Source organism: Falco rusticolus, chromosome 1 (assembly GCF_015220075.1).
Source record: "Falco rusticolus isolate bFalRus1 chromosome 1, bFalRus1.pri, whole genome shotgun sequence".
Classification (NCBI taxonomy): Eukaryota; Metazoa; Chordata; class Aves; order Falconiformes; family Falconidae; genus Falco; species Falco rusticolus.
In genome coordinates, this window is record NC_051187.1 from 67624451 (window position 1) to 67650989 (window position 26539).

A 26539-nucleotide genomic window follows, 5' to 3' on the forward strand; every position below is an offset into this window, starting at 1 on the left:
TATTTTTTCCTTTTTTTTGAGAGAGAGAGTTTTTACTTGTATGTATTTGTTGTCTACATCAAAACAAAGCACAACACATCAAGGCAACAGTGGCAAAACTGACTACAAAATTGTGAGGTTGATGCACTAAATCTCTGCATTTTGAGTACCCCATTAGATCAAACCAATTTAGCTACACACTTTTAACAGTTAGTGAATTATATTTCTCCAAACAATAGAAAGCATTACAATAATTGCATAATCATAAGTTATAAATAAGGTATGACAACACAGCTTTCCAATACTTAAAGCTCCTAGGAAACTTTACAAGGAGCTACTGTAGGCAAAATACCAGGAAGAAAATAAGTGGTGAAGATCTGTCCTATAATGAAAATGTAGTTTCACAAGATATTCATATAAATATGTTTGGAATTTGCAAACACCCACTGATGTTTCTACAAATTGAAATTTATGTAAATAGTTTTAACTGCATTATGTATTGCACTTTGAAAGAAATGACATTTGAAACTAATCAAAGAACGTTAAATACATTCTCAAAGCTCTACAATGAGTCATGTTTGCAGCAAAACAAAAGAACCAACAGCTTCTGTTGGTTGTGATGTGGTAAGTAACATGCTCTTTGTCACAGTATCGGCAACAAAAGTCACGTGATGCTATATATGGTCTACTGGGCTGCAAAATACTTTAAAAAATGGTTGAACATAGCTGTGGTTACAGTTAGAAAACTGTAAACCTACATTTCCTCAGTTAAATACTTACTCTTACCATCTAATATTGCAATGAATTCTTTTCCCCCAAACTATTGTGAAGGCATGTTGAAATTTTTCAAGTTTGTAGGATCTCATTTTTAAGTATTACTCACAAAATAGTAAGAGTACATACAAAAGAAAACTAATGATGTGAAAAGGCTATCAAACTTTCCTACTGCTAGAATATGTGCATGAACTGCACATTTAATTTTTTCAACATGATGGTCTTCCCCTCCTCCAAGTCCCAGTAAGGGTTTGTAGCCCTAGGTGTTCAGTTTGGGAAGCACGAGCCACACACACATCTGTTTCCAGACCCGAACTACAGGGTAAGTGGGAAACTATAGGGAGTTCAGGGAGTCTTAATACACACTCTGCACTTTGTTTCTGTTTTTGCAGTATGTGGACACGTTTGTTCCCAACTCAGATCCTTCCATCTAGATTTCAGTGAGTCTACTCGCTGTATAGAGAGTTTGAGAAGGGTAAGGCTTATTATGGTCTGATAATTTTTCATATCCATTCTCTTTAGGTAAGGTGATCCACCTGGCATCATAATCCATGCAGTAACGTGACTGTGTTTCCAAAGAGCACTGCAATTGGTACAATACTGCAGCTTTAACGGACGAATTCTTTATTTCATTTAGGAGCAGACAGTGTTGTCTATCTTTCTGTGGAAGGGCTGGTGTCATCTGTGCAAGAAAGCATCAAAGCAAGGCAAGAGAATGAGAACAGCCTTAAAACCCAGAAGTCGCGTGTCGGAAAGATCGGTCATTGCACAGCATGTCTCACTGGAGAGTATCCCGTAGAGCTAGAATGGTGAACGGACATGAGCCGATCTGCTGTTGAATGTACCTTTCTCAGAGATGCCTTCTTGCTAATAGTCTTCTCACATTTAGGTAATATGGAAAGCTTATTACAGCTAACTAACTACTGTTACTAAAACAGATCTTTACGGTAAAGACTTACAGAAAGTCCAGTGTGCAGATGAAAACAATGTAAGCGGAATAAAATACAGAATCATATTTTTGGTGCACAGTTGTGCCTTCTATTTTCTCATACAATACTGTAAAAACCAAAGTTTTTTTAATTATGTGGCAGTCCCAGAGTTATTTCGGTCTTGCCCCAAAAGATATCCGTTAGGCTTGTTCACAATTACTTTGTCATTTCCAATTATCAAAGTATTAATGCAAAAGTATGTGAAGTTTGCTTTTCTCCTTAGGACAAATACTAGATTCTGAAGAATCAAATTGCTTCCTTAGCAGCTCTTGCTTAGGATTTTTAAGAACAGAAGTACCTAACTTTTGCATAGCTAAACAGCCTTTATTCATCAAGCCCTTTGTAACAGATTGATTCTATAAGCATAATGTCTAACATATGATTTTAAAAAATGAAGACTCAGGGAAATGCTCAGCCAAAAGCTCTCTAGTTTTATAACTTTAATTTTTTTTTTGAAGTCTAGTGTAATTACATTATCTTCATGTGCTTTTATCAGTTGCCAACAGGATGTGGAAGGAGAAAAAATACTTGGCACTGCCATTTTTTTTCTGTTTTACATCTTGTTTTCTCCAGAGTAAGTCCTGACAATTAGTGTGCTTTTCATATGTCAACATCCAAAGTAAACTGAAAAACTAACTTTTCATTCTCAACAGTAAAAATGATATCGCAACTAAAGATTATGAGCTGTTTTAGGTGTAGCTTTATTTTACAAAATTACTGCTGTTACAATAAATGTAGTATTTTTTTCTTTTTTAAAATAAGAGTTCTGAAAAACCATAAGGTATTGAATGCATTGTATTTTTTAACTGGTCATAATTAGATGGCTACTTGTATACATGAAGATCACTTGGACAATGAACCACTAGCTGAAAATGGGAAAGCACCTTCTGAAAACTATTGCAAATTTACGCACAAGTGTAGAAGTATTTTGTATACCTCATTTCTTTTCACTGAATACAAGCAACTTAATTTTAGATTTTCTATTTAATATTGTGTATTTTGGCCTTAAAATTGTTTGTGACACTGTTAAAAAAAGAAAAAAAAAAAGTTTTTAAGAACTTTTTCCTTCCCCATCATTTTTCATATAGTGGAAAATTTCAGCACTGGTGATTAAATTCAAAAGGGAGCTTTCTTACGTGGGATTTGTGGCAATTGTGCCTTACAGATGTTCGCAACACAAAAGTCCCAGTTCAAGAAAGCATGCTAATACATTTAACGAAGTCAAGACTGTGCCGTGTGCAGTGGAGCCAGAACCTACTTGTAGTCAAACCTATGGGAGAATCTAAATTTTCATGAGCAATGGGCTCTTACTATGTGTTCTTCACTAAAGCCCAGATCTACGCATTGGGAGATGTAGTGGATCTCTTCTAATTAGCAAGTTTGTTTGTTTAACAGAAGTAACAGTTCATTTGGACAGTAAATTGAGCAAAAAAAGAACAGCGTGGAATCATGCTGACTGCCCCCTCTTCCAGATTAACCAGGGAGGAGTGGGAGAAAACAGAAAAAAATATCATTAAAATTTTTCACCTTTCTTCTTTCCTTCCCTCAAAAAAGCAATAATCATTAAAAGAAGGGATAGTTCAAGCTCATAGGTTATAGATATGTGTGAGGAGCCCTTTCTGCTTAAGACAAACACGTACAGTTTAACAAGGTTGCAAGCACAGAAATCTATCAATTAATCTGAAATTGTTTATAGAAGAGACTGTAAATCAAACTTGTGCAAATACTCTTTTTAACATGTTTTCAACAAAAGGCATTTTTGAAATCTAGTAATAATTGCTTAAATGTGATTTGAGCATTAGGTGGCATAATTGTGATTTCAATAAAATTAGTTCTAACGCCTTTTTTCCCCCTCTATGTTATGCATATGAAATTACAAGGTCTGCTACTGTAAACACTGTAATTTTTAGATACACTACATGCCTATCTTTAGTACATATTTTTCCAAACCTTAAGTTAAAGGGGACATACTTTTCAAGTGTAATTTTATTCTCTGACAGCTGGACTTATGCTCCAGGTTACCAAGCCTTTTTTTACCACATAGAGCAGACACACACATGCAATGAGGATGTTGAGGGCGCAAACTGGTTTTAAGTGTCACTATTTGTATTGTTTTTGATGTTCTACTGTGAAACTGTTTCTGCTGTATTACCAATGTGCAACTGTGCCAAATTATCATTTACAAAATGTGACAAAGTAGAAAGCTAATATCTGAGTTCTCCCATGTGTAATATTAAAAATGGTTATAAACTGGTCATCTCGTTCCTTCTCCCTTCACTGCGGCTGTGTGGATCGGTGACTTCTTTGATAAAGTCACCTTGAAAGCGCCTCGAACCTGGAGCACATCACTTCGTGCCTTACATTAAGCCCCCCACCCCGGTACGCAGCCCATACTGCATTACTGCTGCCCGCTCCCTGCGCCGGCTCCAGCCACCCTCACTCCCCGCTGGCGCCTCGAAAGCCCAGCTGAAGGGGAAGCGGGCCCTGCCCGTCCCGGGCCCGGCGCCGCAGCCCGGCCCGACAGCAAAGCGCTCCCGCCCTGCCCCGCCGCCACGGCCGCCCTCCCGCCCCAGCCTCCCGGAAATGACGTTCTCCCCCCGTCCACCGGCGGCAGCACCGCCAGGAGGGCCCGTACCACCTGCGGGGGGGTGTGGGGGGGTGGGAACGGAACACACACGACACGGGGACAGAGACGAGTGAGCTGAGTGTGGCAGGGGCATCTTGCCCTTCACCCCGGCCACCTGTGCTTGATTTAGCCCCTTTCTCACGTCTGAAGAGTTGCCGCAGAGCTGGGAGGGCTCTGGCACACTCACCATTCCTCTCACCCTCGGGAAAAAATGGCGCAGCCCCACGCAGGCCACTGGCGCGCCGGGCGCTGCTTGTGGATGCCCAAACAGCGCGACGGCCGCTGGCCAATGAGAGCGCGCGTTACTGCAGAGTCGGGCAATACTAACTTTCCCGCCAATCAGGAGGGCCGACTCACTGTTGCTAGGTGCGGCGGGGCGAGGGCTGGGGCCGTGAGGTGCTGCTGGGCGTTGCGGCAGGTGGGGGACGCGCGCGGCGTGGTGACTCGTTGGGGCCAGCGGCAGCGGCCGGCGGGGCCGCGCCGTTGGCGTCTGTCCCGCAGAGGTTCCGCGGTGCTCGCGGCGCAGCCGTCGGCCCCGAGAGCGGCCAGGCCGTGCCCGTCGTGTGTGGAAACGGGGGGCGTTGCGCGTGGCGGGGTGTGCGGGAGCCGCCTGTCCTCGGTGGAGACCGCGGCGGAGGCGAGAGGGGGCCTTGGCCCGCAGCCTTGCGGGCGCCCTTCGGCCGTCCGGTACGGGCGTGACGGGAGGGCCCGTGGGGCAGGCGTGCACCAGCACGAGCAGTACCCTAAAAGCCTTGGCTATCGGCGTGTTGCGTTTTCTGCTTGCAAAGGAAAGATTAGTTTTTCACAATTCTATTAAAGAGAAAGTCACTAATTAAATTGTGTTAATAAAGTTACTAATTTAGTTGTGCCCAGCTTTAAAAATAAAGATGTAATGGTGAGGGACGTGCAGCCTCTATGCAACGATGTCTTTGAATTACCGTATCCTGGGCCTTGGGTAAGACCTATGGCAAATGATAAAAGTATTAAGCTTGACACTTTTGCAGTATAAGGTGTGGTGAAGCTGTGTGCTTTCTGCCAAGAATCTTTTTTTCCCTCTTGGTAGTGTTCTGTGTGCCTATATAATTTGACTAAAGTATCAAAAGTTAAGAGGTGACAATGCAGTCTGGTTTGTTAATCTTTCAGGGGGATTGAAGATGTGCAGCTGAGATGACTCTTCAGGAACTGGTGAATCAGGCAGCTAGCCTGTACTCTGATAGAAAAGCAGTTTGGTTTGATGAATGCAATGACAAAGCTCCAACTTCCTACACATATGCTACGGTGGTTAAGCTTGCCATGGAGTTAACAGCTTTCCTTCAAAAGCACTGTGATCAGCAAGGAAAATGTGAAATAGGCCTTTACTGCTATCCAGGAATAAACTTACCATCTTGGATCTTGGGGTAATGGTTTCAATGCTTGCAGTCTGTGTTGGTTTTTTAAGGGTCATCTCATTGAAGGAAATTTTCAGTTTGGTTATATTTTTAATAACAAAAATGTAGTAATACAGTCAAGAGGCACTGAAGTCTTGCATTCTTTAAGAGAAAAAATGGCAGTATTATAATCTTTACAAAAGCCACTGCTAAAGCTTTTTGAATCTTAAGTTTATTGATCTAAAGTGTCTATTTTTAAAGTGATTAAGGCTATTTCTAGAAATATAAAAAATTAATTACTTGTGTCTTTGTGCTTATTTAGAAATGGAGGTTATCTACAGAATAAATTTATACAAAAAAAAAGGAATACGCAGATTTTTTAATATATTCTTGCCTTGCTAGCAAAAAAAAGATGTTGAAAACAATTTTCATGCTTTAAGCTGAATGAGTGTACAGTTAAAGTTCCGTTACAAATATTCCATTACAAAAAAGTAATGAGTAATGCAGCACTAAAGTGACCTTGATTATTTAATAGCTAGGAAGTTGAAATGTTTGTGACCTCAAAACACACTCACGTTAATCCAGCAATTTTAAAAATCCTACTTCTGATTAATTCTGTTTGTATCCTTTATATATGTATCTTTTATATCTATTGCATTTATGATGTAATACAGAATTGCAGCATCACAGGCATATTTTCTTCAGCTGCTATATACAGCAGCAGTTGTGCTTCCTAGGAGGAGGGTCTGTGTCAATATTTTCCTATTGTCACACAGCATGTAAAATACACAACAGCACAAGAAGATGTATCACAGCTGGGTATAAAGATTTCAGTGCAGTGAGTGAGTGAGGGCTGTAATCATAAACCTCCCAGAAACACTGAGGAACTTTCTCACTGATCAGGAACACTTTTCTCTGAGTCCAGCAGTGGAGTAGGTTGCCCAGAGATGTTCTGTAGGCACCATCCTTGGAGGTTTTTCAGACGTAGCTGGAAAAAGTCCTGAACAACCTAGTTGGGTGTCACAGCTGGCCTTGCTTGAGCAGGAGGTTGGACTAGGCATCCTGAGGTCCCTTGCAACCCAATTTATCCTATATCCCAGTGAACTGAGCAGCAGCACAGTTTTCTTTTGCTGTGTGACTGGGAACTACGGGGGCGTTTTGATTCTTAACAGCTATCATTGCTGAATAGTTAACCACTATATATGATGCAGGGCAGGCTTCGGTGCTTAATGATCAGCCAGTGGCTATTCGTGTATATAGAATGCTGCTGTTTCCAAGTCGTTATACTGAATCTCGGCTTTACTACAGTGATAAATCACTTGCATAAAGAGGTAATATAACTAATTGTACGTGGGAACCCAGCCTTAGAAGAAATGTGAATATTTATGGGATCCGCTCATGTTTTAGTCGCCGCTTAACTCCGCTTTTTGTGGCGCTAATAAATTCAAGTGCTTGTCATTATCAAATGGAGCCACTAGAGGGCGGGACTGTAGTGAGCAACTGTGGAGGAAGAGCTACAACGTAAAGCGCCGGGATGAGAGCGGAATGATACTCGATGTTCCTGTTTGCTTATTAGGGAAGAAATTTCAGTATGTGCTCAGATTTTCTTATGCTGGATTCTTTAGACTTGTGAGAACAGAAAGTGTTTTCAGTGTGCAGACTTTCAGTGCCTTTTAAAACATGTTTACACATGTTGTATAACTAAAAAGCTTGTATTTCTGTTCCTAGTCAATAGCAGCAGCTTTTAAAATGTGATGCTGTTGATGTCAGTGATACCTTTGTCATCACCAGCCTGCTTGGCCAGAAATAATGTTCAATGTTTTCATCCAGCTTTAATCTTTTTGCGCTGTAAGATACCAAAAGGCAACGCTGATTATTCTTACTACTTTATTTCCAAGAAAAACTTTAAAAGTCACATAGTGACTACGTTTTCTGGCTCTGGCAGCTATAAAAGCATAGAAGAAATGTTAGTGAAATTTAGGAAGATTTTCTTATTTTTTTAAAAAATTACGTTTAAAACATTTGTGTCTTGTTAGAATCCTTCAAGTTCCAGCTGCCTATTCTCCTATTGATCCAGATGCACCACCAATGTTATCCACTTACTTCATGAAGAAAAGCAATCTTCAGTACATTCTTGTTGAGAATGACAAAATAAATGTAAGTGTGCAGGCTTCTACAGGAAGCATTAAAGGGCAATTTAGAAACGTGTAGTTATTCAGATTGTATTCTGTTTTAATAAGCTTGGATGGGGTTGTTTTGTTTCTTCATGTGAAGAGGTTGTCTTTTTCATTCAGAAAAGAACATCTTTAAAATTAGAAGTACAAAGTGCTTCTCTTCCTCTTCAAAAATATTACCTGTTTTCCTATTACAGTGTTGTCCAGGCAAGCTTGTTGTGCACTGGCCCTGGAAGACTTTGGTTTCCAGAGTTGTCTCTTTGTATGTCAAGGCTGAGAGTTGGAAATCTTTGCAATAGTTGAAAAAAAGCTCCTGCATTTACTTCTTTGGTTTCCTTCTGTCCAGCTCCTCACAAGTCTTATGCCTTCACTCATTGCAAAGGGAATATAAAAGATTGGGCCATACAGCTATAATTCAGAGTTCTTTGTCTTCTGCAGAATTCTTTTATATATTTTCCTTCTCATTATTTGCTCAGAGAATTGTTCATATTTATGAAGTCTGTGTTCACTCATATTTAATACATAAAAATACATGAGCTTAAGACTGTCTGCTATGTGTCCTCCAAAAGTAGAGGCATGAACAATCACAGATTATTTGTATGAAACGTTATTTCATTTTGCATACAGTAGGACAATAACAGTGCATCCTGAGTTCTGCTGTTTAAATTGTTTATTTTCTCTTACAGAAATTCCAGATGTCCCATGTTGGTTGCTTTAACCACAATTCTTCCACAGTAGAACACATTGGTTTAACTCTCTTCCAAATGAACTTGAGCAATACTGATTTAAATTCACAAGTAGATGACATGAAAAGTAAATATGAACCTTCCAAAGCTATGGGTAACTCGCACCCGGGATATACCATTTGCCCAGATCAAAACAAAGCAAAAACATGGGAAGGAGGATACATGGGTGATGGTCAGAAATACTCTGTAGCATACATCTTGCATACATCTGGAACTACTGGGATCCCCAAAATAGTCAGAGTGCCTCATAAATGTATAGTGCCAAATATTCTGCATCTTAAGTAAGTGTGGTTTCCAGTTTTCCTTTTAAATGCTTTTACAGATTTGATACTTAGGCAGTTGGGTTTTTTTAATTAATATTTCAGAGGAGTGTAGATTGGGGTTTTGCTAACTGTTTCACTTCTTCCTCTTTCCCTGCCTTTTCAGATTTATTTGTGTTTGTTTCTTTTGTTTCTAAATAGTATCATATAAAATTTTGTTTAACTATTATTTTTAATGTTGAAATGGTGCTTTACTTGAATTTTTGAGGGGTGTACTTCAAATAATAAGCTGTTGCTGTAAGTATTGTATTCTGGCTTGTGGCTTAAAAGAAATAGCTAACAAAATTAATTATTTGTTTGCAGTTATATTTACTGTGTTCTGTAATTTTTAAGTCCCAATTCCTTTTCAGGCTAGGTTTTTTTCTGCTTCATTTAGTACTTCCTAAAAAAATTATTATGGAAAATACCATCCTTTTTTTATTTATTTAATGAGCATCTCTTAGTTTAAATATGCTCTTCAGTGTACTGTATTGGTGTGTAATGTGGTAGATATCTTGGTGAAGGAGCTCATTAATTTAATCAGATGCAGGAGCTCGTGCTCAAATTGTTTGGCCTACATACACCTATATATTCAGAGCAGCCCTTAAGATCTTAGCTTTGCTAAAGCACATTTCTTTCATGCTGCTCTTCTAGTTTGGAAATGTTTTTTTTAACAACATGCATCAGATTTGTAATTTCTAGCTTTCTGAATTTAGATCCATATTTGAGATCACACCGGATGATATGCTATTCTTGGCTTCCCCTCTAACATTTGACCCATCTGTGGTTGAACTGTTCATTGCACTGACAAGTGGAGCCTCTATTCTTGTAGTACCAAACACTATTAAAATGATGCCTGTGGAGCTGTCTGCTGCTCTATTTCACCGTCACCGTGTGACAGTGTTGCAGGTAGGCAACACCTAAGATAGGTGTCTTCTTCACTGTCTTGCTTCTCATCTTTGCTAATGAGTACTACTTTTTCATCAGTCTGGACGCTAATCGTAATAGAACAGGAGCATTATTCCTTGAAGGTGTAGCTCATGCTATCTTTTTTGCTGTAGAGTGTTAGCTGTTTAGAAAATTACAAGCCTCAAACATTTTGTGACAGAAAACAATGAACTAAGATAGAACCAACATTCATATTAAGAAACCATTCATTCTTAAGAATTAATTTATTCTGTTAACTAAGCAGTTCTAAAGAATCTGGTGATGAAGTAACCCCTTACAGACATTTTTAGCACTTTTTAATGGGCTTGATCTTAAAGCCTTTCCTCATAAACAACTTCTAGGTTTTAATGGTAGTTTCTGTGCTAAAAATACAACTAAACCAGTGCTGTTTATAGGATGATAAAATGTTTGTTGTTTTTACAATAATGAGAGAAAAAGAATAATTGATTCCACAGCAACACTTAGTTTCCAGGCCACTTGTTTCTATGAGGCTTCATGTGCCTCTTATGTCTTGGAATAGATCATGTCCTATAGCATCTCCATTCTAATAGTTTTAAGGGGTTTGGGTTTTTTCAATTTACTTGAAATTATGTGCATCCAGCATGGCTGAACAAGCCTAGCCCTTGCCTTGTAGAGTAATGAGGTATTTTGTAAAACTCTTAAATTGAGTATAGAAACTTAAATCGGGGGGGTGGGAAGAGCTGCTAGAAATGGATCTCACTTGTAATTGACTTAGAACAAAATGAGTGTGGTCTGATTAGTCTATTAATTGTGACAAATCAACCCCCAAGCCTTGCTTTGCCATTAATGTTGTAATTCTGAACTATTTGCACTCAAGGAAATGCTGAAATTTCCTTTTCTTTCAGAGGAATGGTGGTAGTTGAGATTGTAGGGTACAAATTTAAGATTAGTGAGCAGTTAGCTGAAGATTCCACAGCAGAAAAAAATCCAGTAGTTACAAATATTTTGTAACTTTATTCTCTGCTCTAGTATCTATTTGTTATGATTGCTGTAATACACAAGTTTCTTGATAAGTTTAGTTCACTTGCTTTTAGAAAAAAAATTCCAAATTCTGATACGTTAATCTCTATTAGCAAGATTTTTAAAGTATGTTTTTTAAGTCTTTTAAGATGTGTTTTTAAAAAGCATCTTAAGCATTAGTAGAGAAAGGCAGAAATTGGTGAATAAAGGTATTTGAGATGTCCTTCTAAGAAAAATTTGATTTTGTGATCTTTTGATCATTGTCTCAGTCAGTGAAGGAAGGGCTTCTCAGTTGAATTAATGACAAAAATTTACTTACACCTTACCTTCTGATGATCAGTGATTTTATGTTTTTTAAATTAGAATAAGACATTACCTTCCCCTCTTGACTTGCTTGAGCAGACTTGAGAAATCTGAAAAGTGGTTATGAGGGAGTGGAAAAGAAATTTTCTTCCCCTCTTTTTTTTTTTTTTTTTTTTCCCCCCCACTATAATTCACAAATGTTTATATGGTCATTTGAAAAGTGAAAGTCTTCATCTGTTACTAGAAGAACACAACCTGGTAATACATAATTCCGTTAATTGTGCAGCCTTCTTACTAGAAAAAGTTGGGAAGAATGAGCGTGAAGTAAGTGTGTTAAAGATTTGCTATTTTTCCCATTCAGTGAAAGGGCTCTACACCAACAGTATTATATAAGTAGTTGTATTTAAGGAACCTGTTTTCTTTTTCTCTTTTCCCCTGCTCACTTTAGAGTGTGCTGTGAAAGCTTTCAGAAAAACTTATCTTTGTAAACTGTTATATTTACACAAATCAGGAACAACCCAGAATCTGGTGTCCTAGGAATTTTTAGTGTTACGGAAAGGTCTTTAAATGTTCTATATGCAGGTTAATCAGATGTATAGGTTATATTTTAGCTGTAACATGCTGGAATGAAGGGATAAAAAGCTCAAACAGTAACATCAGAGAATACTGTGTTTGCTACTTTCTGTTTCACAGCAATTAAACTAAGAACTAACATGCTGTCATAATTTAACCTCAGCCAACAACTAAGTATCACACGGCTGATCACTCTCTCCCCCTACCTTCCCTCAGACCCGGCGGGATGAGGAGAGTCAGAAAAAGGTGAAACCTGTGTGTTGAGATAAGAACAGTTTACTAATTGGAATAAGTAATTAATATTAATAATGACAACAATAATTGTAGTGAAGAGTACAGGTGGAGAAAGGAATAAGACCCAAGGGAAGAAAACCAAGTGATGCACAATACAGTTGCTCACCACCCGCTGACTGATGCCCACCCAGTCCCCCAGCAGCAATCAGCAGCCCCCAGCCAACCTCCCCCAGTTTATATACTGAGCATGACATTCTGGGTATGAAATAGATCTTTGTCTAGTTTAGATCAGCTGTCCTGGCTCTGCTCCCTCCCAGCTTCTTGTGTACCTCTTCTGGCAGAGCATGGGAAACTGAAAAATTGTGGACTTACAGTAAGCCCTTCTTAGCAACAACTAAAACATCAGTGTGTTATCAACATTACTCTCATATTAAATCCAAAGCACAGAACTGTATCAGCTACTAAGAAGAAAATTGTCCCAGGAGATGCACACACACTTCACAGAGACACAACACACAGCAGAGACACGCCAGGGAACCCATAACACATCTAAGTAAAGAAGAAACTGCAGAGGATATAGATTGGTGCTGATAGTACTCATTAAAGGCTTCACATAAGAAACAAAACCTCGCAGAACACCAGTGTGATCTGTTTGGGTATCTAATGGCTGATGCCATCTACTATACGTAATGATTATTAAGTATATCCACAATATAGTAGCTATGCAGTGCATATGATAAAGCAGGAGGAGGTGCACACATATACTGAAAAAATAGAGGAGGTCTTTCTCTTATCTTCTTTTTTCTTTTTCTTTTTTCAATGTGTATCATTCAGGCCACGCCAACACTTCTCAGGAGTTTTGGAGCTCACATTATTAAATCAGCAGTGCTGTCTGCAAATACTTCACTTCGTGTCTTAGCCCTTGGTGGTGAAGCATTTCCTGTACTGAATCTCTTGAAAAGTTGGAAGCACAAGGAGAACAAAACAAGTATTTTTAATCTGTATGGTATTACTGAAGTGTCAAGTTGGGCCACTTGCTACAAGATTCCTGAAGAGGTTTTTACTGCTGATTTTAGGTAGGAAAATGCACTGATTTTGTGGCTTGGCATTGAATGATGAAAATCTCTAGAAATAGAACCTTGGTCTTCTGTTTCCAGGGCTACTGAGTTCTCATGGGTGTTTATGCTGGTAGAAGTTACATTTGATTTTTATGTAGAAATAGACTAATCCATTCTCTCTTTCTCTAATAACAGCTCCCTCAAGTAGAAGTTGTTGATGAACGATTCTTGAAGAACAGGACTGCAGTCTGAAATTCTGTATACTTGTAGATCTGTTACATTTCACATGATGTGTTGTGATGGTGTCTGTTTTAGTCATCTCTGTATCTAGACCTTTTCCTCATTCCAGCCTGTGATTCCACATGCTGAACCTGGACTAGCTTAGTCCAGGGTGTGCTATCTCTTGACTATGTGGGAATACTGAATCAGTGTTGTGCTTCTGCAGGCAAATGATTCCTACCCAATTTGCTTGCTCATCGTGAGGCTTTTCCAGTGAGATCTTGCATGTTCAAAGAGAAGAAACCTAACAGAGCAGTCAGTGAGGGTAAAGAAACGGGGCTGTGTATCTGTTAATAGTAGCCTTGGAACAAATGTATAGCTTAGCTCTGTCAAGTTCAGAATGTTACTTCTGAGATTTACTTATTTAAGCAAAAATGCTCAAAGATTATTTTCAGATATAATCAGTAGGTACACATGTGTTTCTTAGGGCTACCATGCTTTTGCCTGCAGTTCTTAAAACTCCGCAAATGAACGATTAAGTGGAGATTAGGTACTGTTGGGTTTTTTTTCTAATACTGGATAATACACTATTCAGCAAATGATCCCACTGATACTGCTTGACTAGTATGACAGAAATTCGTCCAAACTGGCTTACCCAGGGTCTCACAGTAATTGTACTTGGATATCCAGAAGTACTTTCTTTTAATCATTTAGCACTCTGCCATTTTAAACTCGGTTACTCAATTTCTCACCTTTTTTTTTTTTTTTTTTTTTTAGTTGTATTTTATAAAGAGTGTTGCACGAGTTTTGGGGTCGTGAAAGGTATTTCCAGTTAGCTCAGTGTTTCATTTGGTTTCGGAAATGTGTAATTATTCCCTGACATGATAATTACACATGTGACTTGAATTAATCATGTCCTATGAAATGGGATGTTTTGGACAAATGATGTGATGTATAACCTGTTACTTAAACCCTTGAAACATGAGAATGGTGGGTGGTCATAAAGTGATGTTAAGTTCCCATGCAAAACTAATTTTCATTCTGGTTTCTCGTGAGTTCAAACGTTATCTTCTCCGCAGTGAAATTGTTTTTTCTACTCAAAGTTTCTGTGCTCCAGAGATAGTGTGTTGTTTTTCAGTCCTAACTGAGGTGCAGTTAGAATGATGGAAGTTTTTACAGCCTTTGACTATTGTCTCCCACCCTTCACCTCAGAGCCTGCTCCCTGTAAGCCTCATTGCAAAGGGAATTAGGATTCCTTTGTAGTAAGCAGGCCCAGATACAATAAAACCACAAAAAAGGATGGACCTTTTTGTCTTTTTCATTCCTTAGTATTAGTAGGACAGTTGGAATACAGTGGCTTTTATTTTTGCCAGCTGAATGATAAAAACTGGCAGAGTTCCTAGAGAACGCTAGAAAATGGAAAAAAAAATCAGCACAAAGTTAGTGCCTTAGTGGTCTGGACCCTTCTGTTCTTTAGGTAAGTTTTGCGAAGTTGAATGTCTAATCACAAGTCTTTTAATAATAAGGTCCAATGAGGTGGTGTTTGTCTCTTATTTTTGCTGTTCTATGGTATATGTAGGAATCTTGGGGTTTCATTTGGTGATGTTAAATTCTGCTCTTTTTTTGGTTGGGACTTTCCCATGACATGAAGCAGATACATTGACAATCTGGGATGCTTTCTCATACCTATGTGTCAAGTAATTATATTTTGAAACTGACCAGAGGAAGGAAAAGGAGAAGATTCTCAGTTGGCAGAAGTACATGTCTTAGAAAAGTTGACTGCTTTTTGGACAGCTTGAGATAAAGAATTCATTGGCTGATCAGAGAAAAGGAGAAGTTTCAACAGCCTAAATAACAGGAGTTGAACAAGAATTGTTAGGTTAAAATATGATACTTAATGATAGAAATTGAACTGGAACCCATGCATAACTTCATATATTACCAAAGCTATTTAAAGTTAGTTTGCTTTTTAAATTTTGCTTTACTGAAGAAAATATATTATTCTCTGTTCCCACTCAGAAATAGTGTCTGTGTTCAATAAATGAGGTTCTGCAAGTGCTTGAAGAAGCTAGAGAATGAAGGGAAAGGAAGGAGTTGGTCTGCAGCTCAACAGAAGTCTATAATAAATGACATCGAAATTACTGTTTCTTCTATTTCAGTCTTTTCTGAAAAAGTCAACTGTACTTGTTGCCACAACATCAGTAATAAAATAGAATAAAAGCTCAAACTAGGTAGGTCAGGGAAAGAGTGAATTAGAAAGCAGTTAATGTGTTTAAATTGGTTGACTTTTGGTATGAAATTTAATTGAAAGTTTCAACTTGGGTGCCTCAAAAACTGGAAGTTCTCAGCATTTTTTCAGGGTATGTCAGGGTCCATTCCAGCTTTATTTTCTATCGTTTTGTGGGGTTTGGGTGTATGATAATGAAACCTGTGCACATTGATGAGGTTTTAAATTTTGAACAAATTGAGATGTTTTTAAAGAAGATTTATTTGTAGAAAGAAACCTCAAGCATCTGCTTTTGCTCTAATACCAATCCTTTAAAAGACTGTATGCTAACTAATTTCTGGAACAGTTGTTTGTGTTCAGAAGGGAAAGATTTTCACTATTTCTTTCTTTAATATATTTAGAACTGATTTCCCTATACCTTTGGGATCACCGCTCCTTGGAACAAAAGTTGAGGTCAGAGATGCCAACGGTTGTTCAGTTCTAGAAGGCGAGGGACAAGTATTTATAGGTTATTTTATATTTCTTATTCTTCCAAGATACTGTTCTTAATTGATTGCATTTTAATAATACATTGATTATTTTGTTTGTTTATTTGTATCTTTATATCGGTGTCTGCCTCTGATATACAGATTAATGTAGCATTTTAGGTTTCCATTGGGAAACTTCTGATGGTATTTTAGGTTGTTGGGATAATGAACAGAAAGTTACCGTAATTTTATCTGCAGAATGTGGTTTCCTTATATTGACTTTTTTTACTGCTTGCATTTTGACATTCTCAATTGAGGTAATTTCTGTGTATGAACTGGATTAACTACATAGCCCAATTTGTACATTGCGGAAGTTTAGACTTCTGTAATAATCTTTTAGTACTTCTTATAATGCTTGTTAGAATTAGGAGAATTTGATAAAATATTATTTACAATTTCAATTTACAGTTAGCCATTTAATATATATGCCCACAATCTTTTCTTGTATAGGTGGTGAAGAACGAGTCTGCTTTCTTGATGATGAAATAACTGTACCCCTGGGCACAATGAGAGAAACAGGGGATTTTGTGAGAGTGCAGAATGCAAAGTTGTTCTTCTTGGGTCGGAAAGACAATCAGATTAAACGTCACGGCAAACGTTTTAATATTGAATATTTGCAGCAGGTAATACAACATCTAGTGAGCAGAGTATGCCAGTATAGAAGAACAGGGATAAGGAACACATTGTCATCAGAAGTGGGTATTCCCTAATTTTCAGATGACTTTTAGGAATCTAAAAGAAACTGGGAGGGTGTATTTTCAAAAACCTAGTCCCATAATTTGGAGAGGAGTTTGGTTCTGAGTTCTTGGAAATCTGTTTTATTGTATGGTTTCTTCCAGCAGAATTAAGAACTGTATAAACATCTGAAAAATACTGAGTGTTGCACTGCAATGTTTGTATAGTGATTGTTCTACAGGACTGAACGTCAGCCTCATGGATTATATCTCATTCCTGGCATTTAGACAAATAATGCATATATCTCTGAGTTCATGAAGTACAAACGTCAACTACAAGAGGAGATATTTCATAGGTTGTTATGTGGGAATGTGAAACACATACAGTTTTTAAATGTGTACTTTTTAAAATTGTGGGGTTTACTTCTTTTACTCTGTTGTTGAGCTGCATTTCAAAGCAAGACTAGTATTTTTTAATTACAGGCTGCTGAAGATCTTTGTGAGGTGGAAGCTTGTGCAGTGACCTGGTATCAGCAGGAAAAACTTATCCTGTTTGTTGTACCCAAAGATGATTTAGAAGAGAGAGAAACACTTAAAGAACTCCAGAAACGTCTACCATCTTATGCAGTCCCTGATGAGCTTGTTCCGATCAAAACTTTGCCTTTAACATCACATGGTAAATGAAACTATTAAGTATCCTTGCTGCTTATTTTAATGGTCTCTATTCCTTTTTTTCTTTTTTAATTTCTTTGTTGACCAAAATCTGGTGCCTGATTCGTGCTTTTTAAATAGTAGATTAGATAACTTAACTCCTAGGAGGAGATCTTGACCAATGTTATGTTTTCCTGATAATGCTTCATTTGAGAGTCAAACAGTAGTGGTAAAATCAATTCAGTTTTAACACCGCACACTTCTTTTCTCAGTCGTTCCTGTTGCAGTTTGCAACAGAACCCTGACTTTGGCTGGGGAAAGATCAGGCCTTGAAGGTGGGATTATGTTGGGAGGCTAGGGTGAACTTTTAAAAACCTTACTGGGTTCTGTGGAGTTGATTGACTGGGTAAAAACCACACAGGTGCAGTTGGGTATGAATGAGGAAGTATTTACAAGAATAGACTATTTGGGCAGAGGAAATTTTGGAAGTGTAAGTGCTAAAAGAGCAATGAAAAAAATCATACTTTATTTTCTACAAAGGCAAAGTTGATATATCTGAACTGAACAAGATTTACCAGAACCATCTAAACTCCAGGAGGCGTGACAGTAAGCTGAGTGGCGCAGAGGAATTGTGGGAAAGATTGCAGTATTTATGGAAGGTAGTATTTTGAGCTGCCTTTTTATCTTTGCAAGTGGATCATTATACATGTGTCAGAAATTAAACAGTTCTAAGAAGTATGACTAATGCAACCAGAACGTTCTAGCTGCCTATAGATATAAGCAGTACCGCTCTTTCTGTTCAGTTAATACTTAATTCTAGTTGCTCTGCAATGGCCAAGAGGGGGTATTGGAGAACTGCAGAACTGAAATTGAGCAAAACATTTTGTAGTACAGAACTAGTATCTCCCTGTTTCCCTGTTCCTCCCCAGCTCTTGTTCTGTCATACCTCTGTGGCACTAACAAGTTTCATGTGATTTTTTTTCAGAATAGTGAGTTTCCTCAGTTGTTGATTTTTAGTGGGACTTCTGGTTATTCAGGTGGGTTTTACCCAACCTGAGTTTTTATGTGTGCGACATGGTGTAACACCCGTGGACTGTTACCTCTTCCCTTCTTCTTTTCTCTAGTCTGTTCTGGGTCTCCTGGGTGATTCCACCGGAATTCCTAAAGATGCAATATTTCTGTACAGTGGTGGAGATTCCTTAAAGGCTCTACGATTTTGTGATGAAATTGAGGTGCTAGTAGGCAAAGCTGTGCCTGGACTTCTTGAAGTTATTCTCAGTCGCTCGATTGAAGAGGTTCATAGACATATTGTTAAAAATCTGTTTCCACATGAAGACCAATTAATGAATTATGACAGTGTTGTGAAAAGAAAATTAAGTGGGAACAGTGAAGAGGAATTCCATGGAAAATATGTTAAACTGAAATCTGAAAGAGGTCTTGAGGTTGCTTCAGGGTTAATTTCATTTTTTGCACTAAGCAGAGGAAATCATTTTTTTTCTATGAATTTCACAGAGTCTTTTGTGCAGCCCAATAATACGGTACAGGTAGGAGTGGAACTGCTACAGCAACCATCCTTTCTGCATTTAGTAACTCCAAGTGTAATGAAAAGCCATGTGCAAGGGTATGAAATGGAGAACAGAAGTTTAACAGTTAGGAACAAGGCAAATAAAGCCGACTGTTGCTCTGTACAGCAGATCCATGCAGAATGTAGTCATGTAACAGCGACAGAATTGGCATTAGGCATAAGATGGAAGTCAAATACAAGAAAATGTGTTGATGCATCACCACTGGTTATAATACCATCTAAAGAAGAAATATCTGCATCTGTGTATGTTGGCTCTCACTCTCACGCAATGCAGGCGATTGACCTAGACTTGGGAGAAATAAAATGGGAGAAGAACCTTGGAGATCGTATTGAATCTTCTGCCTGCATATCCAAGTGTGGCAATTTCATTGTTGTTGGTATGTCTCTTGATTTAGCCTTAATTTGAAATTATTTTTCTGCTAAATAAATCATGAATGACAGAGAATCTTATTTCTTACCTCTGAATGTCCTCCATCTACACTTACTCATAAGTTTCCATATCTGCTTCAGAACTAATTTATTGTAAAATAGAAACAGAAGTAAATTTCATGATAACCAGTGACAGAGCTTATCTAACATGTACACTTGTGGTTTATTATATACCAATTTATTAATAAGGCCTTATTAAGGAATAGTCAATATGTACAGTTTCTTTTTAGTGGTTGATTAAGGTGTGACCTTTAAATGTTTTTTTGTAAAGAAGTGTGGAAAGGGAATACGGTCTTAAAATGTCTTTAAAAATTGATGGGGATAGAAATTAGTACATGGTGCCTCAGATTATTTTCCACAGAGTTTAATTATCTCTTTTTTACTTCTTTCTGGAAATGTAAAGAACATGTTTGGATAGTTCTTTGGTCTTGTCATATCCGTTGTCAACAGAGTTGCCATTATTCATCAGTGCTATCTTTTTAGCTAATATGTATACATCACTGCTTCACACAGATGTCCAGGGGGTGAGGTTTTTTTATGCAAAGCTAATGTTACCACCTTTTTGCTAGTATTTTGATTGATACTTACTCTGATAACAAAATGGAAAAGTCATTAAAACTGAAGGAGTTTCTAGAACTGCAGTTCAGTTTTCATTAGAAAACACACATGCTTTATTCTTTCAGCATCTTTGTTTTCAGAAAGGAAAATTAGGGAAAGGATTAATTTACAAAAATTCTTCACCATTTTCAGCAACTCTGTCTTTTGATGTTATTACTATATAAATTTGATAAAAGGCAGTGAAGTAAGTATATCCTAAATGTAATCTGGAAAGAACATACAGAACAATCTACTTTGAATGTATGAACTAGCCGCAAAGACGTTGGGCTAAAAGAAGAGGAGCAGCTTTGGAAAATGTTTTGAAACTGTACCTTGTGAGTCATATTGTTTCTTTCCAGCAGCAATGCAGCTAGCTGCATAAATTGCCCCATAAATACAAATAGTCATTATTCTTTTTTCCCCTGTTGTGTTGTATTTCACACAGGTTGTTATGATGGCTTAGTGTATGTGCTTCAAAGCAGTGATGGAGAAATACACTGGACTTTTGTCACAGAAGATTTGGTGAAAAGCTCTGCAGTTGTAGACCCTTCCAGTGGACTAGTCTACATAGGCTCACATGACCAACATGTGTATAGTTTGGATATTTATGTAAGAACACTGACTATCTTTTATGCATAGAAGACTAAATACCCAACTTAGATCATGTTTGTAGTACACCAGATGAAGGTCCACATAGTATTCTCAGGAGTCCACAATTACACTTTTGAAATAGTTAGGCCTGCTTGAAGTAGGGTTAGGATTATGTGGTAGTAAATAGTTCTAGTGGCGTTCTCAGCTGTGGTTCTTGTGCTACTAGTCCTGGCTGAAATCAAATCTTAAGTTTCTTAGTTATTAAATTCTCTGTGGTTGTTTCAGAAGAGGGTGCCCAGCTAGAAATAAAGCTGACTTAACGGTGGAGAGAGAATCTTGCATTCTAAAAGAGCAGATGAAGGCACATGCAAAATAAGCAATAGAATACTGGCTTTTCATTAACTGAATCATTTACTGGAAGAGAAAGTAGCCAACAACGTAATTGTTGCTATAATAGCGCTGAGATTATATCTTCACTTCTTAACTAGCATTTGCTGAATAAATGCAGTGTTTGATAAGCTTTGACATTCAAAGGTCTTTGTAAATGTGATGAGCTTTAACTTGAGTTGAAAAATTTTTATTTATCTTTTTTCTTGTGCTTACAGAAAAAGGCATGTATATGGAAGTTACATTGTGAAGGTGGAGCTGTGTTTTCATCTCCTTGTCTGAATTCCTTTCCACATCATCTTTATGTTGCTACACTAGGAGGACTATTACTGGCTGTAAACCCAGTATGTACCTTTGCTTACATGTCTTTGATCCCAATCTCAAACTTTAATTAAACCAAAATGCATTTCTGATCACTTTTCTGATGAAAGGAACTAGATGATCATATGTTACCATAACGTATTTTTCACTTGAGGGCCTTATTATTATACACAAAGTTACCATAATAATACCTATTTTTCAGAAAGCTGTCTGGTGATAAAAAGAACTGAAGTGACTTGCTTGAATTTACATGCTGACTGTAGGCCAAAGCTGGAATCAGTGTCTTCTCATTCCTATATACTACCTTATCAGTTATACTAGTGAGTGAGAGCATGTCTGTAGATTATTTTTTTCCCTGTAGATTATTTTAGTAATCTGTAGATTACTTTTCTCCCACTCTTTGACTGTAGGATTAAAAAAAAAATACACAGAATTTGACTGAAATCAGAACAGAACAGAGAAAGAAGCCCCTTCATTCCTCTTACTGTTTTCCTCCCCGTAGTCATTTAAAGAGCTGTCCCCTTTAGTCTTGGACTGCTGTTCTGTTCTCTGCACTGGAGAAATGGCATTCTTGATAGATGTGGAGCAATTTCATGGCTTTCTGAGGCATTGTTGGCTTACAGCTGGTCCTGCCTGATAAAAGGAGCAGTCACTTGGAGCAGCTGTTCATGTTTTTGTACTCACACAAGCCAGAGCATCAGTCCTAACCATCTTTATCTCCTACCCGCTACAGGTGTCCTCAGTAATACCCAATCTAGTGTTAGAAAACCAGTGTATGGTTTTGCAGCCCTAGTGGGCTGTACTTAAGAAAAAATAGATTTTGATCTTTTTTTCCCCCATAATCCTGAGTAACGCATAGTTGAGAATAATTTCCTACAGTATTTATAGTTTATGACGTAGTCAGTATGACTTGCTTTCAAGATATCTTCTCCTTCATCGGTCCTTGTCACATGCGTGAGGAGCTGGGAATGGAATAAATATCGAATCTGTCATTTATTAGAACTACTACTACACTATTATTATTTTGTCTAGGGGGAGGAAGAGGAGGGTGAAACAGATATTGAGTATCCCATGGAAAACACTAAACACTTTGTTGGAATAAGATTTGAAGAGTATGTTTGCTTGTGGTATGCATTCTGGATGGGAGAAGCCTGCTTTTCTTTGCTTCCTGCCATGCCCCCCCCCCCCCGCCTTAAGGACTGGGACAAGCTGTGAAGGGAGGGTTGTTTTGTGCAGCTTTGTACAGTTGTGTTAAGCATCAGATACTATTCCATGCTGCTGTTTACAGGTGGCGGGGAATAAGATTTGGAAAAGCTTCCTGGGAAAACCAGTCTTCTCCTCTCCTCACTGCAATGAGAAGTATGTTTGTGTTGGGTGTGTGGATGGAAACTTATACTGTTTCACTCATTCTGGAGAAAAGGTAAAAGTGGTGGTGTTGGGATTTTTATGTTCATCACAAAATCTTGAATAAGATGCTTTATTAATGCTGTTTCTGAGGTTTAATGATTAACATATACCTTTTTGTGAACCAAATAAAGTGTCTATTGTTACAGAGAGGAGAAAGTAGAAAAGCTTTTTGCCTAGGGTAGTCCATGTGGTTCATGGCAAAACTGCAAACTCTCAAGTTGCTTGATGCAGTAACAGAACTTCTAGTTCAGAGCTTACAGCCAAAGTTAATGGTCAAGAGCAGTGCCAGCAAATGAAATGGTATGGTTCTGTTTTTGGAGTTTTTCAAGCATGTTGAAAGCTCTCTTCTGCAGGATGGTGGCTATGTAGAAGTAAAGTTTTCTTAGAATGTTTATGCATTTATCAAAAATTATGGCAAAATGTGCCAGCCTTCACATTGAATTAAAAAAGAATATTTTTTAGAGATGAATGTGGTTTGTATCTGGTGGTGAAACAACTGACGCTTTCTGTTTCTTTGCCTGAGATGCAGTGTACATGGCAATTCCTAAGCCTTTTCTGATTATAAAATATTTGTTAGCCCATGCCATGCTTTGTGTCTGCTTGCAGCAGTGTTGCAAAACTGATACTCTCTTGAGGAGGGATCTGCATATCATTAGCATGAACAGAGGAAATCTGTATTACAAAAGGAGTATTTGTCTTTTTGGCAAAGAATGGCATGTTATCAGAATGTTGTCTTGAAGTGCGTTACTAATTGTGGTACCACAGCCTAAGAATATTCTTTTCCCAAGTTGGCCATCTTTACATGGGCCTCACAGAAGACAGTAACTCTTGCACATCGTATTTTATGAGTCTTTTATCACTTCTTCTGTGTTTAAAACTCGTCATTTGACCAGCTATCACTGGAATGTAGTATGCTCTTGAAATAAAATGCTCTTCTGTCAACAACTATTCTATTAAAAAATTACAGTTGCTGTCAAACTGATAATGGAACAACCTTTGATAATGGGTGGTTATGTTCTTTCTGTAGGTCTGGCAGTTTTCAACTAATGGACCGGTGTTTTCATCTCCATGCATCTCAAGTTTAACTGAGCAAGAAATATTTTTTGGCTCCCATGATTGCTTTATCTACTGTTGTAACATGGAGGGTAATTTACTGTGGAAATTTGAAGCCACTTCAAGTGTATATGGAACACCATTCATTTTCCAAAGTAATGACTTAAAGAACAAAATTCTTTTGGCAGCAGTATCTACAGATGGCAAAGTGTGGATCCTGAATGCCAAGAGTGGAACAGCAGAAGGAGTAGATAAGCTTCCAGGAGAGGTTTTCTCTTCCCCTGTAGTATGGGGAACAAAGCTTGTTGTTGGCTGTAGAAATGATTATGTTTATTGCCTAGATTTGTATGTAACAGGAAAAAAAGCACAGCTGAGATGTTAGGCTGCTTCCTTTTTATTGTTTACATTTGTAAATTAAGAACTCACAGCTGCTGGCTACATCTCTGCCTATTTTACTGTAGGCAAGAGGTGCTCTTTGCAGATGACTTGGGTAGCATTTTGCACCAGGCAGTGTCCAGAGTAGGTAAAGTGATGTTTATTGACTTGCTGTACTGATTGAAGGAGGATGGCTGCTCAGCACCCAGCCAGAAGTTTCACTACCCCTCCGTCATTTTCCAGCTCCAGTTCATGAAAGAACATGCTTCATATGGTTTGGATTGGAATGTTGTGCTTTGACCTATGCAGTAAGAAAATGAAAGCCAGTAGTTTGGCTTCAAACACTTGCAGGATTGGGAGAAACTGTGGTAAGGTGCCTACTCCACAGCTTGGAATAACGTGCCTGTCTTGCTGAGGGAGAAATGTGTTCCTCTCCGTGAGTCCAGCCTAGCCTGTGCCTGGCTTTTCCATGCATCAGACTGGTGTTCGTCTAGTATGACGAGGTTTCTATGCTGGGGCAAGGTAACCCAAGTCCTTTTTTGAATCAGACTGAAGAGGTAGCCTGCATTGCATATACCTGGTAGTAGAGACCTGTTTACTGTAGTTTGTATAAACTGAGTGCTTTATCTCTTGTGAGCCTAGGCCCTCCTTGGCTTCAGTTCAGTCAAGCCTATACTTAAACTCCGTTGAAGTCAGTAGGAGTTATTTCTTTATTCTGAAGTGGAGAATATACTTACGTGTATATCTCTTAAATTTCAGTGATGGGTACAGTATGAGTTCCAAGATGAAGTGTGCACTGCTTAAATCAACCATTGGCAAAAAAATATTTAAGAGATTTGAATGGATGTTCTCTACAGTATCTTTGTGGAGAGCTACTAATAAATGGTTGTGTAAATTGGTTTTGGTTGGCTTTAATGACATAAAAAGAATTACCAGTGGTCTTAGTAATGCGAATCAAGTATTTGCAGTGACAAAAGTACACCTGACTGAGAGCATCTTCCTGATTATGAGTCTTCTAAAAGAACTATAGTAGAAACTACTCTCACTTTCTCTGATGAGCCATCTACTTTGAATGCTAACATCTTGAAATCAAAAGTAAAGTAGAAGTTGCACTGGCTATGTTGCTTCATCGTGTCTGGTTCCCTCCATTTTATCATTAGCAGAAATGCACAGGCGAGACAGTTGTAGAACTGTAAAAAGTTCTATTTATAAAGCAAACCTGAACTGCATGGTTTTAAAAAGGAGACACAGAATACACGCGTCATTGATTAGATAATTTTGACTGGGTTATAGTTTAATAAGAATTAAAATGACATTAGTATAATAAACAATTGCACTTTAAAACATTTGAAAAATTAAAAAAGTACACAACAAATACCCCACAATTATACATCTTATAGTTTTTATACATTACTATATGAACATAAGAGGTTAATCATATATAACCTTGTCAGAAGAAATGGTATTTTGTGTGTATAAGTTACAAAAAATTGAGACAATATACTACATAGTGGTTTGTTCGGTCCTTAAAACATTTTTGCTGTTTTGAACTCTGTAGTAATGTTTTGGTTTTATTTTTACAGATTTCCAACACTTTATCAGAAATGGTTGCAACAAAGCTAAAGCAAAGTAACACTTCATTGGTATTTAGTGCAAATTTTTTTTTAATTTAACATGAAATGTCACTTAAACATGTACACTTTAGAAATGTTTCCATTGAGTACTGTACATAATACAGTTTCCATTATTACACTAGATACCTTAATGGTTGGAAAAAACCTCTGCTTTGAAGCTTTAGATTAAGACCATCCTTAATGAAAGCTCTATGTGCTATAAATGTATTGTATTGGAAAGTTGCATCCTTATGTCATGCACAATAGCACCTAATTTTGCTATGCTTTTCAGAATACCAGTATCTTGAAGTCTTTAATCCTGTTTTACTTCACCTTCTCTACATTTCTGCCTGACTTCTTCTCCCAAGAGAAATAATCATAAAGATGGATTTCAAGCAGTTCAGTTCTTGTAATTACAAATACATACTGCAGGCTTATAAACTCAGAAAAAATGTAAATTTGACTTAAGATGCACTAATTCATGGTGCTAGAGGAGCAAAAATAATAGTGGGTCCCATTCTTTCTTATAAGGTTGCAGAGATTTGACTGTGAAGGCATTAAATAGGGGTTTTTTCCCCAATCATTTCAGAGCAGCATTGTTTTATCTCCATATAAAACATTTTAAATACTGATATTAAGGGTAGAAAGTTACTGTAGACATTCTGGTTTTAAATATGAAACTGAGCAAAACTGATGGCTTAAGAGTCCCAAGAAAACCTATCTTGCTGCTGCACACCTACTCAATCTAGCAAGTCTGTTTTGTTTGTGCTGTTGTAACCATGATACTGAACTGTTTGTTTTCTGGGAAATAGTGTATTGAGTGAGTTCTGCT

At 37.8% G+C, this 26539-nt stretch overlaps 2 protein-coding genes and 1 long non-coding RNA gene across 7 annotated transcripts in view; 2 read left to right on the top strand and 1 right to left on the bottom strand.

Annotated features, from left to right (window-relative positions):
* Positions 1 to 3999, top strand: part of PPAT (phosphoribosyl pyrophosphate amidotransferase) — a 54121-nt gene extending 50122 nt beyond the window's left edge. Inside the window, exon 11 of the mRNA XM_037382607.1 lies at positions 1391 to 3999. Within this exon, the coding sequence (XP_037238504.1) occupies positions 1391 to 1566 (176 nt within the window). The 3' untranslated portion in view covers positions 1567 to 3999. The remainder of the gene's footprint in view (positions 1 to 1390) is intronic.
* Positions 11 to 21591, bottom strand: LOC119145870. Its single transcript, XR_005103551.1, has 3 exons — positions 21578 to 21591; positions 17309 to 17310; positions 11 to 653 (listed from the first exon to the last, which is right to left on the bottom strand). It is a non-coding gene; the product is annotated as an uncharacterized LOC119145870 (long non-coding RNA).
* On the top strand, positions 4683 to 26024 carry AASDH (aminoadipate-semialdehyde dehydrogenase). 5 transcript variants are annotated; one of them, XM_037382539.1, is made up of 15 exons: positions 4683 to 4786; positions 5512 to 5765; positions 7772 to 7892; positions 8596 to 8936; positions 9671 to 9863; positions 12828 to 13069; positions 15899 to 16005; positions 16475 to 16647; positions 17182 to 17374; positions 17890 to 18008; positions 18474 to 19311; positions 20406 to 20569; positions 21157 to 21282; positions 22548 to 22679; positions 23694 to 26024. In XM_037382539.1, exons 2-15 carry the CDS (start codon positions 5536 to 5538, stop codon positions 24099 to 24101), a joined length of 3387 nt encoding a protein of 1128 aa, XP_037238436.1. In that variant the 5' UTR covers positions 4683 to 4786; positions 5512 to 5535; the 3' UTR covers positions 24102 to 26024. The 5 variants fall into 5 exon arrangements, 4 of the variants coding, with proteins under 4 accessions (XP_037238436.1, XP_037238466.1, XP_037238445.1 ...); XM_037382569.1 differs by having other exon boundaries at positions 4684 to 4786; positions 19209 to 19311; XM_037382548.1 differs by having other exon boundaries at positions 4692 to 4734.
* The last annotated feature ends 515 nt before the right edge of the window (positions 26025 to 26539 follow it).

Bases quoted from the DNA above. Each gene is read 5' to 3' on its own strand.
- AASDH (XM_037382539.1), top strand. From the start codon at position 5,536: ATGACTCTTCAGGAACTGGTGAATCAGGCAGCTAGCCTGTACTCTGAT. The intron at 17,375-17,889 runs GTAAATGAAACT...TTTTCTACAAAG, and splicing joins TTTGCCTTTAACATCACATG to GCAAAGTTGATATATCTGAA. The intron at 20,570-21,156 runs GTAAGAACACTG...TTGTGCTTACAG, and splicing joins TGTATAGTTTGGATATTTAT to AAAAAGGCATGTATATGGAA.